Source organism: Phodopus roborovskii, unplaced genomic scaffold (assembly GCF_943737965.1).
Source record: "Phodopus roborovskii unplaced genomic scaffold, PHOROB, whole genome shotgun sequence".
NCBI classification, from domain to species: Eukaryota; Metazoa; Chordata; class Mammalia; order Rodentia; family Cricetidae; genus Phodopus; species Phodopus roborovskii.
The window spans coordinates 36,016,015-36,029,812 of record NW_026126517.1 but is presented as its reverse complement, the minus strand read 5'-3'; the positions used below and the strand labels follow the sequence as shown (position 1 = coordinate 36,029,812).

The 13,798-nt window shown below is 37.7% G+C and overlaps 1 protein-coding gene across 1 annotated transcript in view; it reads left to right on the top strand.

Moving 5' to 3' along the window:
• Positions 1 to 13,798, top strand: part of Arih1 (ariadne RBR E3 ubiquitin protein ligase 1) — an 83,177-nt gene that overhangs the window by 20,515 nt on the left and 48,864 nt on the right. Inside the window, exon 2 of the mRNA XM_051197616.1 lies at positions 6,860 to 6,927. Coding sequence (XP_051053573.1) covers positions 6,860 to 6,927 — 68 coding nt within the window. The remainder of the gene's footprint in view (positions 1 to 6,859; positions 6,928 to 13,798) is intronic.

Below are 13,798 nucleotides of genomic sequence, written 5' to 3'. Positions count from 1 at the left end.
TTTCACTGTGTAGCTCAGATTGATATTGAATTTGTAGCAATCCTCCAACCTCAACTGTCTATGTTCTAGGATTAAAGGTTAGGTCTGAGTCACCATGTCTGGATGAGTTGTCTGTTCTTTGTGAGAAGGCCACAAATAGGAGGCAAAACCATTCATCAGGCTTTGCTGGGGACTGAACTTAAGTCAATTACACCAACTGTAATGGATGGAGAGGTACTCCTTCTGGACCAGACTGAGGACTGCTGTGATGGATGAGGCCCTATCTACTGTGCATGGGATCATATAAAGTTGTCATGGCCTAAGCAAAAACCCCTGAACAAAACAGGCTTGGAGCAGTGGCCATGACAGCACCTCTGTTTAATTCCTAACACTAAAGTGAAGTCTGGTCTGAGTGCCTGTAGCCAGTTCAAAGCCTCTGAGGAAAACAGCTGTGTTATTAATGACTGCTCAAGGAACCACCATTTGGGAAGCTAGTTCCCTGTGTTTCCTTGCAGCTGTTATCCTACAGTTGCAGTTGCTCTACCTGATGAGTTCTTCAGAACCATAGAAACATCATTCTCTGTTTTACTGATGAGAACCACAATCTTAATCCAGCTAGCATCTCTTCAGGTTTTGAGGTACTTGCTTGGTTTCTCTGCACAGCAAATGTCAAGCAGTGAGCTACCTGCTGGCCATTTTAACATTTAAAAGGAAAGCTATGGAACTGGTAGTATGTCTGAGCATTAGAATGTTTTGGTTCAATCCTAAAAAAAAAAAAAAAACCAAAAAGCATGCAAACAGGTAAATAGAAGTTTAAACAAGGGAGAGAAAAAAAAAACATTGTGGGGGAGTGTGCATTTAATATGCAGTAATTTTAATTTTTTTTTTCAGTAAAGAATGCTTTTCTTCCAGCAGGAAAACTTTAAACTTTAGGGGAGACTTGAGTCTTTCTGTGTCATGTAGTTGAAATCATACTATAAACTCATTTTTAAATTGTGTTTTGTCTTACTGTTAAGGGTTTTTTGTTTTGTTTTATTTAAAAATATATTCTGGATACATAGTACCCCATTTGCAAATATACTTTCCTTTTCTGATTATATACGGTCATTGTCTTTTTTTTTTTTTCCCTCCTCTTCCTTCTCCTTTTTTTTTCCCCTTCATCTCAGGCTAACTTGGAACTTACTAAGTACACGGACTGGCCTCAAATTAAGTGGGAATCTTCCTGTCTTTGAGATGTTAGGACTACAGTGTGAAACCATAATACACAGACAGATCAGCAGTGTCTTGATTTTTAATGAATTACAATTTGACTTTAGACTTAAGGATTGATATTGTATCTAAGAACTATTTGCCTAACTCAAGGTCACATATATTTTCTCTTTTAATTTTATATATTTTGATTTTTAAATAGTAGCATATTTAAGGTCAGCTGGTGTTAAATTAGAACCTGCCTCAAGACAAAACAAATCTAGGCTATCAGTTTTTCTTGTAAGTTTGGAGTAAGAGCGATTTGAGATGGTCTTATTTAGTTGAAATTGGTCTTGAACTCCTAATCCTCCTGCCTCTGCCTCCTCCAGTGCTGTGATTATAGGAGTGCATCACCATGCCTGGTTTATTACTAATTATTATTATTTTTGTTTGTTTTTCAAGGCAGGGTTTCTCTGTGTAGCCCTGGCTGCTTTAGAACTAGCTCCATAGAAGAGGCTGGTCTTGAACTCACAGAGATCTGCCTGCCCCTATCTCCTGAGTGATGGGAATAAAGGTATGCATCACCACTGCCCAGTTTTTATATTATTATTATTTTAATCATTTATTTTTATGTACAGCAGTGTTTTGCCTTCAAGAAATGAGGTCATCGGATCTCTTAGCACAGGAGTTAGTGTGAGCTGCCACGTGGGTGCTAGGAATTGAACTGGGGTCTTCTGGAAGAGCGGTAACTGCTCTTCCTAACTGCTGAAACATCTCTCCAGCACTGGTGCTTTTTTTGTTTTGTTTTTTTCCCAAGGCAGGGTTTCTCTGTGTAGCTTTGGCTGTCCCGGAACTCAATTTGTAGACCAGGATGGCCTCTGCCTCCCTAGTGCTGGGACTAAAGGCGTGCACTACTAATTTTTAATGCTTATGGTGTGGTTGGTTGGATTCACAGCATTACTGTTTTTGTTCTCTACATACATTTAACTATTCCTTCACCTTGATGTGTTAAAGCTTTTGATTTGACAGTTTTATGTTTTTAATAGTTTAGGAGAAAAGTAGTTCATGATAATTACTCAGATGTTTACCCTTGCTGTTTGTGTTTTTGGTAATTTTGTTTTCCTCTTGTATCGTTTGACTTGGTTTCAGATGTTCACTCTTAAGAGATGACTATTTTACTATTTACTGTGTCTGTGTCAGAAGATGACTTTTCTCACCTTCTATCATGTGAGTTCTGGGGATAGAACTCAGATCAGGCTTCGTGGCAAGTAACTTTACCCTGCTGAGCCATCTCACTGGTCCCTAAAATCTTTGATTATTGCAATATCTAGGTCATATAGAATGGACTTCTGTTTCCTTGGAGAATTGCTAAGAATTTGTTTTCGCTGCGTCTGGTAGTTTGAATTCCATCTTGAACAATTTTGAAGATGATGTGTTTTAGTAGACAAGTCAACCTAGTAGACTATAATTGCAAACAAGGGTTCCATTACCTGTTGGTTTTTTTGTTTGTTTGTTTGTTTGTTTGTTTGTTTTTTGTTAATAGCTTTTGCCAGGTTTGTATTTGCCTCTATTTCTGTGCATGTAGGTTGATCCTAGGACTTGGGTAGTGGTTTATATTGTAATTTGTTTTGAAAGCATCTCCTATAATTTTTTACATGTACACAACTTCAGCACAGTTTCTCTTTGGCAAAACCTTTGGTCAAAACCTAATGGAATGTTCAACACCTTCTTATCTTCTCCGTCCGTCTGTCCATCTGTAGCTATCTTTTATAATGCTGTGATAAAACAACATGAACATAAAGCAATTTGGATAGAAAGGTGTTTATTTCACCTTACAGCTGATAGTTTTCCACTGAGGGAAGCTTGAGCAGGAACCTGGAGGCAGGAACTGGAGCAGAAGCCACAGAGCGCTGCTTTCTGACTTGTGCTTCTTTGCTCAGAGACCAACTACCCACCAGGATTGGCACAGGCTTGTTCATGGGCCAACCTCAACTGAGGTACTGTTTTATCAAAGGACTCTAACTTGTGTCAGTTTGACATAAAACTAGCTAGAGTAATTCACACCTTTACTTCTTGACATACAAGCATATCAATACTCAACTAGAAAATTTTATTTATTTCCACCCAAGATATCATTAATATTAATATCACAATACAAAACATTCCAACTTTTAACCTTAGTCCTTAAAAAAAAAAGCAAATATATAGTTGGGATTGGGTATTGCATGCCTTTAATCCTAGCAGAGTTCAAGGCCAGCCTGGTCATACATAGAGACCCTGCCTTAAAAAACCAAAAAATAAAAAGAAAATAGTGAGTGAAATACTTTATCCCAGAGGGAAGAATCGGGACACAGCTAAAAATCAAAGCAAAACCCAAGTCCACTAGGGATTCACTAATGACTTCCTGAGTTCCCAAGGGTTTAATTTCTCCATCTCTGTTGTTGGCAGCACATAGTTTGTCTCATAGGCTCAGGCTGGCTCTACTGCACAGCTGCTGCTGTCTTTGTGCTTATCCCCTGGTACTGGCATCTCAAATGCTGGGGTCTCTGCTGCTGGGCTGCACCTTCACCTCTTCTGGGCTCTCTTCAGGGACTTTGACTACAACCTGGTACCAAGCTTCATCTCTTTACGATCCCTTTATGTCTTCAAAACCATTACCACCTGGGAAATGCTTACACATTATCAGTTTCAACTGCCAGCATGAAGTGCTCCCAGTTCAAGAACCTGAAGGAGGAAAATCATTTAATGTTTGTCCCACTCCGGACTACAGCTCTGTGTGCTGACTCTGAGAAAACATTTCCCAGATGATTTTTGCCTCAGTCTTAATCACAGCTGATTGTTAATTATATCGTCAAAGCAAAAGTTTCACTTTAGTGATCTGGTCTCTTGTTAATCATAGGTGATTCTTGAGCTCCTGCTGACAAGAAGCACAGATACTTAAATTCAAAATATCAGATGGCCCTGAGTCAGGGTCCTTCCATGTAGTCCTACCTGTTTTGGAACTTGCTATGGCATCAGACATAGAAATCTCCAGCCCTAACCTCTGTCTCCTGAGTGCTGGGATTAAAGGCTTGAGCCATCAAGCTCAGCTCTAGGACTCTTGAGGGTACTCTCAAAACATCCTCTATCATCTGCATAGCTCTTAGCAATCTTAGCTCTTACAGAGCTGTCTACTAAGTTCTGAGCTCTCAGTAGCTCTTCCAGGTTGTACTGGCTAGTTTAATGTCAATTTGTCACAAACTAGAGTCATTTAGGAAGAGAAACCTCAGTTGAGAAAATGAACATGCAGATAGCCCTGTGGACAAGAAGTGCTTTTTATTTATTTTTTGAGTGATCGATTGATATGAGAGGCCACAGTTCAACCACTCCTGGGTTTGTGGTCCTGCATGCTATAGGAAAGTAGACTAATCAAACCATGGTGGACAAGCTTTTAAGCAGTATTCCTCTGTGACCTGTGCATCAGTGCCTGCCTCCAAGTTCCTGTCTTGAACATCTGGCCTGACTTCTCCAGATGATGGACTGTAAGCTGTAAGATGGAATAAGTCCTTTCTTCCCATTTGCTTTTGGTCACAGCAAGAGAAATCCCAAGACAAAGTTCAAATGCTACCACAGTCCTCTCTATCACAGGTCTATCAGTCACAGCAGGATCCCATGATCTAGTTCCAGTTTCTGTCTTACAGTGTTTTTGTTCCTTGCCTATTATTCACTTAGCCCACCTGGGTGTATCATCAACTGTTGAAATATTGCAGTATGTAGATTTTTGCTACTGTGTGACATTTCATTCATCCACCAGGCTGATGGGGCTTGTTGTATAAATAGGTTGCTTTTTGTGACATTCAATAATAGAACTATATTTAGCCCTCCAGGAAGTTTCTAGTGCTTCTTTGTATTCTGACTGCTTTTCCCCTGCCTTGTTCTGAATAATCTTTTAGTGGGGAATGGAAATGCTATTAAGACATGGCTAGTTAGTTAAGAATCAGTAGTATTCCTTTTCGTTCTGCAATATGGTGTAATGGAAGTCACAGTAGAGCTACGTTATCATACTTAAGAATTTACACATAATCCATGCACGGGATTAGTTTTTGTAGCCTCATTCTAGTTTTCTCATATTTACAGAGATTTTAAAGTTAGGCATAGTGGAATGGGTCTTTAATCCTAGCACTTAGAAGCTAAGGCAAGAGGGTAAAATAGATGGATTTCTATTAGTTCAAGGCCAGCCTGGGCTATACGAAATTGATGCAGTCTAAAAGAGAAACAGCCAAGCACTGGTGGGTCATACCTTTAATCCCAGTACTTGGGAGTCATATGCCCTTAGTCCCAGCGCTAATGAGGTGGAGACAAGAAGGGATATGGCTGTATGGAGAGAGGAATATAAGGTAGGAGGAGACAGCAAGAGCTCATTGCAGTCTGAGCAGGCAGTGTGAGGATAAGCTCGCCCCTTTGGTTTGAATATTAGTAGAAGAGGTCTCTCTTGTGGCCAGCTCCTTTACTTCTGTGACCTTTTAAAACATTTATTTGGCCTGTAATCTGACTCTGGGTTTTTATTATTAAGACCAATTAGAATTCATGCTACAGTGCGTGCTCTCTCTCTCATGCACAACAAAATACCAAAACCCAGCTAGTAAAAGTGCTTTTTTTCTTTTCTTTCTGCCTAGGGTAGCTAGGTAGGTGATTCTCCTGCATCAGCTTCTGGAGCATGCCTAGTTTACAGAGTACTTTGAGAGTTACATAAGTTATATAAAGTTATTACTACATTGCCTCTTAGAATAATTGTGATAAATACAATTCCCCTCCAGCTACTCTGAAGCAAGTTATCTTAGTCATTTTGGCAATGAGTCCATTCAGGTGACCTTGCCTCAGCCATTTTATTAGATACAAATGTGAGATTAGAATTTAGGAGTCAATAAAACTTTCCATATTAAATTTTGATAAAACCAATAATAGGCTTCAACAACCTTTTGCTACTATAACTCAAAAGAGGCACTAACAACCTTGGTTATTCTTTCTCTGTTTTTCCTTTTTAAGTTGAAACTTTCCTTCTGGTGCACTGTTTAGTGGAGGAGTATATAGTGTCCTGGGTGCCATAAGGTTATAATCAAATGAGTCTAGTCAATATTACTCAAACTCACAGATGTGCCTGCCTCTACTTCCTCAGTGCTGTGATTAAAGGTGGGTGCTACCACTGCCAGGCTCATTTCTTTCTCAGCTTCATGTGTGCTGAGGATATTAGAGACGTGAGTGACTTAGGCTGGCTTATTATAATTTGCCATCATTTTTCTTTTTTGGCTTGTTTTGTAACCTATGAGGATGAGGTATTATAGGTGGTAAGCTATTTAAATAATCTTGATCATACAACTAAAATTTTGTATGGGACATAATTATCTAGGAAAGGGTATTGCAAGTTTGGACTTAGTGATACAGCAATGCTTTTATGCTTCAGCAATTGTGCAGAAAAGAAATATATTAGGACAGAAAGTTGGGATGTATTACTGGGGAACTTGAACTCTAGCCTACAAGTTTACATGCTGTGAAAGAGCTGGGTTTGGTGCATTCTTATATTCCTGGCACCTGGGATGCTTGAGCAACAGAATTATGAATTTAAGGCCAGCCTGAATTAAACATAAAAACACACATTAAAAAAAAAGTGAGGTACAACTACTTTAAAATGTTTTTTTCCCCCCTCCTCCTTCAGAATCCAGCAACTATCACGAGAATACTCCTTAGCCACTTCAATTGGGATAAAGAGAAGCTAATGGAAAGGTAAGAAACTATTATTTGTTAGCTTTGTACTTAGAAATAACAAAGAAAACCCGTTAAACTGAACTTTTAAGAAGAATTGATTTATATAACAGTGAGCAAACCAATGTGTAAGAATTAAAATTTTGCAGTGAATTTAGTGTTAGGAAATTCAGATTTAAATTCTGCTTTATTTTGGAAATGAAATAGAGACTTCATTTCAGCATATTAGAATATATATCTTCTTGAGTATTACAAACTAAAAGCAGATTTTAAAAAGCATGTACTAATGTTCTTGGAACACATAACATTTTCTCTTTTAGTCTATTATTTGTGAACTTTAAATCTCTACTATATATATAAATGACGTTTATTCATTAAAAACCAGAAGTTGGTTAGGTTTCCTAGCTGTCAAATTAGATGGTTGGCCTGGTTCTCCGATTCTAGAGCAGGATTGTACTCTGTTGGATGTTTTGCCTCTCAATATATCTAGTTTTAAAGATTAAAATTTACTGGGATAGAGACTGGACAGTATTAACCACCCCTTTGGTTCCTTAGAGTGGGTGTTTGGGAGGCTATGTCAGGATAATGGTTTCCATTTACTCCTACTATCTCTTTAAAAAAAAAAAAAAAAAAAAACACAACTTATTTATTGTGTCTGCAGCATTCTGTTTGGATATATTTCTGAATGCCAGAAGGAGGCACCAAATCTCATTATGGATGGTTGTGAGCCACCATATGATTGCTGGGAATTGAACTCAGGACCGTTGGAAGAGCATGTCTGTGTTCTTAACCTCTGAGCCATTTCTCCAATCCCCATTCCTACTAACTTTTTTTAACAATCTTAATTGTAAAAATTGCAGCTTATTGTTGGAAACTGATAATCTAAGTATTGTGAGAAATGAATGGAAAAATTTCCCCATTTGACTTTCATATTCAAAGTGCTGAATAAGTCAGATATTAATAATAGAAATGTAACTCATTATATAGATCTGCCTGCCCCTGCCTCTGTCTCTGCTGGGACTAAAGGCATGAGACACCATGTCCTGTCTTCTGATAGTTTTTTATGACTGTGTTGCTTGATAAGTTTATGATAATTTCTATTTTTGGTAAGCAGCAACTTTTGCTGTTTCTCCATCTCTACCTCCTTGATCCTTAAAAAACAATCTTTTGGGTGCAATCATTTGTGTGTGTTTGTTTGTTTGTGTATGTGTATGCATGAGCACATGTGGAGGTCAGGTCAAAGGACAGCTGCTAGAGTTGATTTTTCTTTTATCATGTGAGTTTGGGGGTTCTAACTCATTTTATCATATATGGTAGCAAGCGTCTTAACCTTCTTAACCTACTGAGCCATTTCACTGTATTCTCACATTTTCTTGAGAATGGGTCTCATGTAGCCCATTCTGGTCTTGAGCTGCTCCTCCAGCCCACAAAGACAATTTGTCCCTGAATATATATGCTTGGGTGGCCTGGACTCAATATGTGTCAAGCTGAGCTGGAACTTGTAGGTATCCTCCCACAGTGGTGGGATTGCAGGTGTGTCCCACTACATCTGAGCAGGTTTATTTTTAAATCAAGCTATTTTTCTTATCTTTCTCAAGTTGTTTCCAGTGTGTCCCCCCCACCCCCCATCACCTTGAGCTGTTCTTTTTATAACATTATTCAGTTTTGTTGGAACTATTGGTTCTATTATCCCTTTTTTAGGGAGTACTATTTTTGGGGGGTGGTTTTTTTATCGTTCTTTGTGGGGGCAGGGTGTATAGCTTAGGTGATCCTCAAAATCATGCAGTTTTCCTGCTACATCCTCTTCAGTGTTGAGACTATCAAGGCTGTGTTCAGCTGTTGACTATCCCTGTATCAAAAGCTTACAGGTGAAAATTTCTTAAGTTACCTACCCCCCAGAACAAGTTTAAAAATATAGTAAGCTAATAATCACAGAATGGAAGAGTGAAACACTCTTTTCTTCCAAATGGATTAGATGAGTGTGTATTGTAACAGACCTTTAAGGAAGTGTTCATTGTCAATGAAATTACCTTAGAATATAGAGAAACATATAATTAGTGTTACCCAAGTCAAAATAATGATAATGATAATAATAATAATAATTTGATAAAGATAGTATAAAAATGATGTTTATTAAAAACATAGCAGTTGAATTAATAAGTATTCAAACACTTGAATAATTTGATGGTCTACAATTTTTTCTAGGAATGCAGTAGCAGATTAGTAGGAAAAATTAATCCATATGCTTAATATATTAGCAGATTAATGAAGAGTAACAGTGAAATTGTGCATTTGCCCAACATTTAGTCAAAATAAAAATTCTTAGTAACCTGAAAAGTTATTTCTGAGCTTGATATTATCAACTAGTAATTTACTTCAAAATTATATTTAACACCAAAACACTGGTGTTAGAAATCATCACTTGAGCCCCAAGAAGTTGGAGGTCAGCCTTGGCAATATATTAGGAAACCCATTTCAAAGCAAGACCACAAACACAAACATGGATAGTACCACCATTTAGATGTAATGAGATAATGTAAGGAGCAGAGTTGTTGCCACAATCAGTAATTTAGAGTATTTAAGAGACTGAGGTGGGATTATCAAAAGTTCATGCTTTGCTGGACTACAGAGAGAACTCTAAACCAGCCTAAGCAGCTTATTGACACTGTCTCAGAATGAGAACTTTTAAAAGGCTGGTTATGGAGCTCATTAGCAAAGAAATTGCCTACTGTGTATAAGGCCCTAGATTCAATCCCTGCAGCAAAATACAAGGAACTCAAATAAGTGGCCTAAAAATGGAAAGAGAAGAAAGATTGTATGTGAATAACAAAATCATCTGTCTTGGAAATCCAAGAGAATCACCTGATAAGACAGTAAAATGGTTACCCTATCAACCATCTAAGAACTAAAAATAAATGAAATTATCTTTTCTATTCCTCCCTTCCCTAGAACCCTCAATGCAAAACAAGCCTTGCATTGTAAATAGGCTGAGCTTCTTTTACATAGAATTATAATAAATTTAAGCAATATTGCTAGTAATGTCTGTTACATTTTTTTTTAATTATATGTGTGTGTGTGTGTGTGTGTGTGTAGAGGTATAAGCATATAAGTGCAGATGCCCATGGAATCCAGAAAAGGGGATGGATCTCCTGGAGCTGGAGTTACAGGTGATTGTGAACCTATAACCTGATGTGGGTGCTGGGAATCAAATTGGGCCTTGTACACGTTCTTTTTTTGTGAGACAGGGTTGTCTGTGTAACAGTGATGGCTGGCCTAGAACTTGCTTTGTAGACCAGTCTGACCTCAAACTGACAAAGATTCACCTACCTCTGCCTCCCAAGAACTGGGATTAAAGGTGTTCGCCAACAGTGCCTGGCTCCCCCCCCCCCTTTTTTTTTTTTTTTTTTTAAATAATTACTTTTTGAGACAGGGTTTTCCTATTTGGGAATGTATTTAGCTATTGTTGCTTATTTTGATTTACTTATTTTTGTGGAAATTGTGAAGTTTTCAATTTTCTTGTTTTCTTATTTTAATATAACAAGCCATATCAGTTTATCTTTTTAATTACTCATCAGTGAGCTATGGTGCCTGGAGTTCATAGTACTTACTCTAAAGGAAATAAGGCATTTATAATTCCTCTTATTTGACTCTATGCCTCTTAGTCTACAGTTAAACAAATTTGCCACCTTCTAAAAATAAATGTGATTTATTCTTTAAAATTATGAAATTTGAGTAAAGGGTAGAGATAGGGTAATTTTTAACTTTACTGTCTTCCCTTGTTAAAATAGCTTCTCGAACTTTTCCCTTTCTTAGTTTTCTTTTGTTGTGCTGGGGATCAAGTCCAGAAGGCATGTGTATGCCAAGCAGAAGCTCCATCACTGAGTTATACAGTAGCCCTCCGTCCCTCCCTCCCTTCATATGTCTGCCTGTGTCCATCTCATGTGTTTCTCTTCTGTTTAATGGGATTTTCTGTATTTTCCTGTTTTTTCTCAGGCTGCACAGGTGCAGCAACAACCTTGTTACTTTTCTTTGATAGCTCTTTGTGATACTGCTTCCAGTATTTCAGATCTTAAACCTCTTCCTTTTCTGGTATAGTAGAGTTAACAGTTAAAAACAAATTTTAAGAGGTTAAGTGAAAACAGTATTGAGAAACAAGACATTGATGTCCAGTTACCTGGGAAGCTGTGGTGGAAGGATTTCTTGATATCTGTTGAGAAGAGGTAGGTTTGCCACCTCCCAAAAATATTTTCTTTAAAAATTGAGAATTGGATATAAAGGCTGTGTTGCCACAAGAAGCACAACAGTGCCACAAGAAGCACTGTTGAAGCTGAGGTGGAGACCCGGTTGCTTCCTGGGGCACAGACATTAGCGCTCATTTTGTGTCAGTATTGGGACATGGGACATTGAGAGTAGTGGTGCAGAATCTGAAAGATGGTTGCCTCTTTATCTGTTGAATTCCTCCTTGAACCTGAATGAGTCCCCCATGGAAAGGAGATGGCAAACCTGAGTTGTTCTTGCTCTTCTTTTTATGAGAGCAAGACTGAAAAGCATCTTCTCTAACCTTCCTATTCTGCTTCACTGTGGAAGAAAAAAAAAAAAAAAAAAACAACTTCTGCAAGTTGTACGTGTGCTTACACAAATAAATGTTCTTTAACAATTCTTTACTAATTCTTAGACACTGACTTTAGGCTTTGAAGAACAGGAAAAACTATAAAAGTAGTTAGATCTGAACAGTGACAGTGAGTTTCAAGGTCTGACCCTATGGGTTCCAGAAGTTGGACTCAAGTTAACAGATTTGATGGCAAGTGACTAAGCTACCACACCGTTTCAGTGGTTCTTTAAAATATTTTAGTCAACTATTTTATGTTCTTAAACAGAACTTTATTAAAATTGTGACATGAATGTAAAGCATGTTTTATTTTTACATAATTTAGAACAAAGTGCCAAAACTGGAGTTCCTTTTAGAGCTGGAAAGAAGTAAAAGCAGTTTCCCCCTGCCCCTTGGTGTTTCAGATTTATAGTGATTACTTTGTAAAATTTAAGTCATTTTAGTTGTTAGTATATAAAATGGGTATTAATGGATTAACTGATATGTGTAAGATGAAAAGAAATGCAGGGTATTTGAGGCGGGCTCTCACTATGTTTGTCCATGCTAGTCTCAAATTCATGGGTTCAGGTAAACCTTACTTAAGACTTCCAAGTCTAAGGATCTAGGTGTATGCTATTACTTCCTGGTCTTTCCCAGTTTTTGAAGTTGTTCTGAAGCTTAATACTTCTAGGGAGTAGATAAAAGAAAAGTTATCCCTAAGGATGAGGTCATCCTTGCCTGACTTGTGCTTCAAAATGCTTTGTGTTTTTGTTATGAAATATCAGTATCTATTTAGTGAAGAGGTTTGGTTAAAGCTAGTGCTTATGTGCAATTATGATACTATGTAGAGCCTTTCTTAGCTATCTCAGTAATATGTTTCTCATATAATTTATTGGATGTGAAAGTGAATTTGGAATTTCAGAAACCTTGCTTTTTTAATGACATCTGTCACTCTTTCATAATAACTTTTTTTTCCTGTTCAATTGTTTTAGGGCAGTTGTGGATGGAAATTGATAAATGTCTTATCACATTGTAGTGTGAACATTGAATTTCTGTTGTCCCACTTACTAAATACGTGATCTTGAAGCAGTTTTCATCATTAGTTACATTATCTGAAGTGATTTTTTTTTTTTCCCTAGCCAGTGTGATAGTATATGCCTATAATGTTAGTACTTGAAAGGCAAGGCAGAAGGACTGAGAACCTGAGGCAAGCCTGTGCTACCTTATAAGACCCTGACACAAGACAAAACACAAAACAAAATCTCACAAATGGTTTTTGTAGTGAGATATTCATTCTGTGGCATTGACCACACCCATTGGGGGTAGGGACAGGGGCAGCTGTGTCATGGTGGGGGGGTGGTGAGGGACTAGGTCTGGGGAATGGGCCCCTGAGCTCCAGAGGCATCCTTGGGACCAGGAACCTGCTGGTGTTCATCTGTCTTTGTTGTAAGTTATTTCTCCCTGAATAAATATCTACTCATCCTGTTTTTCCTGATCCTTCTTAATCCATGATAGTTTTTTCTGTTGTCCCTAGTTTATCTGCTTTCTCAAGGCTCCATAAATTATAATATATTTTTGAAAATATAACAGTTATGTCTGAAATACAGATTGAAGTGGTGTGGTGTTCAGAGGACAAACATACCTGTCTCTTTCCTCACAGTACTTAATGTTTGGGAATACACAAACTTTCATTTCTGATTTGTGTAGGAAAACATTTGATGTTGAATAGCATTTGTTGTGGTAGGAAGGACAGGGAAACATGATAAATCATGCATTTCTGAGAAAAAAGAACCAAGCAAAGGAAGAAAGTTAAAGAATATGTATTAAACAATACTCAGTACCTAAAGAAAGAGAAGGGAAAATGGAAAGTTGTTTTTGTTTTCATTTGTAGCCTGGCTGTTCAGGAACTCAGTGTGGATCAGGCTGGCCTTGAACTTAGATCTGCCTGCCTCTGCCTCCCGAATGCTATAAGTAAAAGCATGAGCCACCACCTCAGCTCAGTTAGGAAGTTTTTAAGGAAAGTAGTTTTGATATTACTTTAGGTTAAAGGAAAAAATATTGTCCTAGTGTAAGTAGTGATAGTTAAGTAGGCAGGAAAGATTTAAGTAGAAGAAATATGTAGAGCTTTACATGAGAGAAAAATATAGGAGATTCAGGGAAGCTGCTAGTAATTTGGAAGTTTCCCCCAAAGATAATAGGAATCATTAGATGAAATACTGAAACATCTTTTCTAAAAGTTAGAACATAAAAGATAGGCTCATGAGAGTTTGTGAATCTGGAGAAAACAAGCCAAGCTTTCTACTA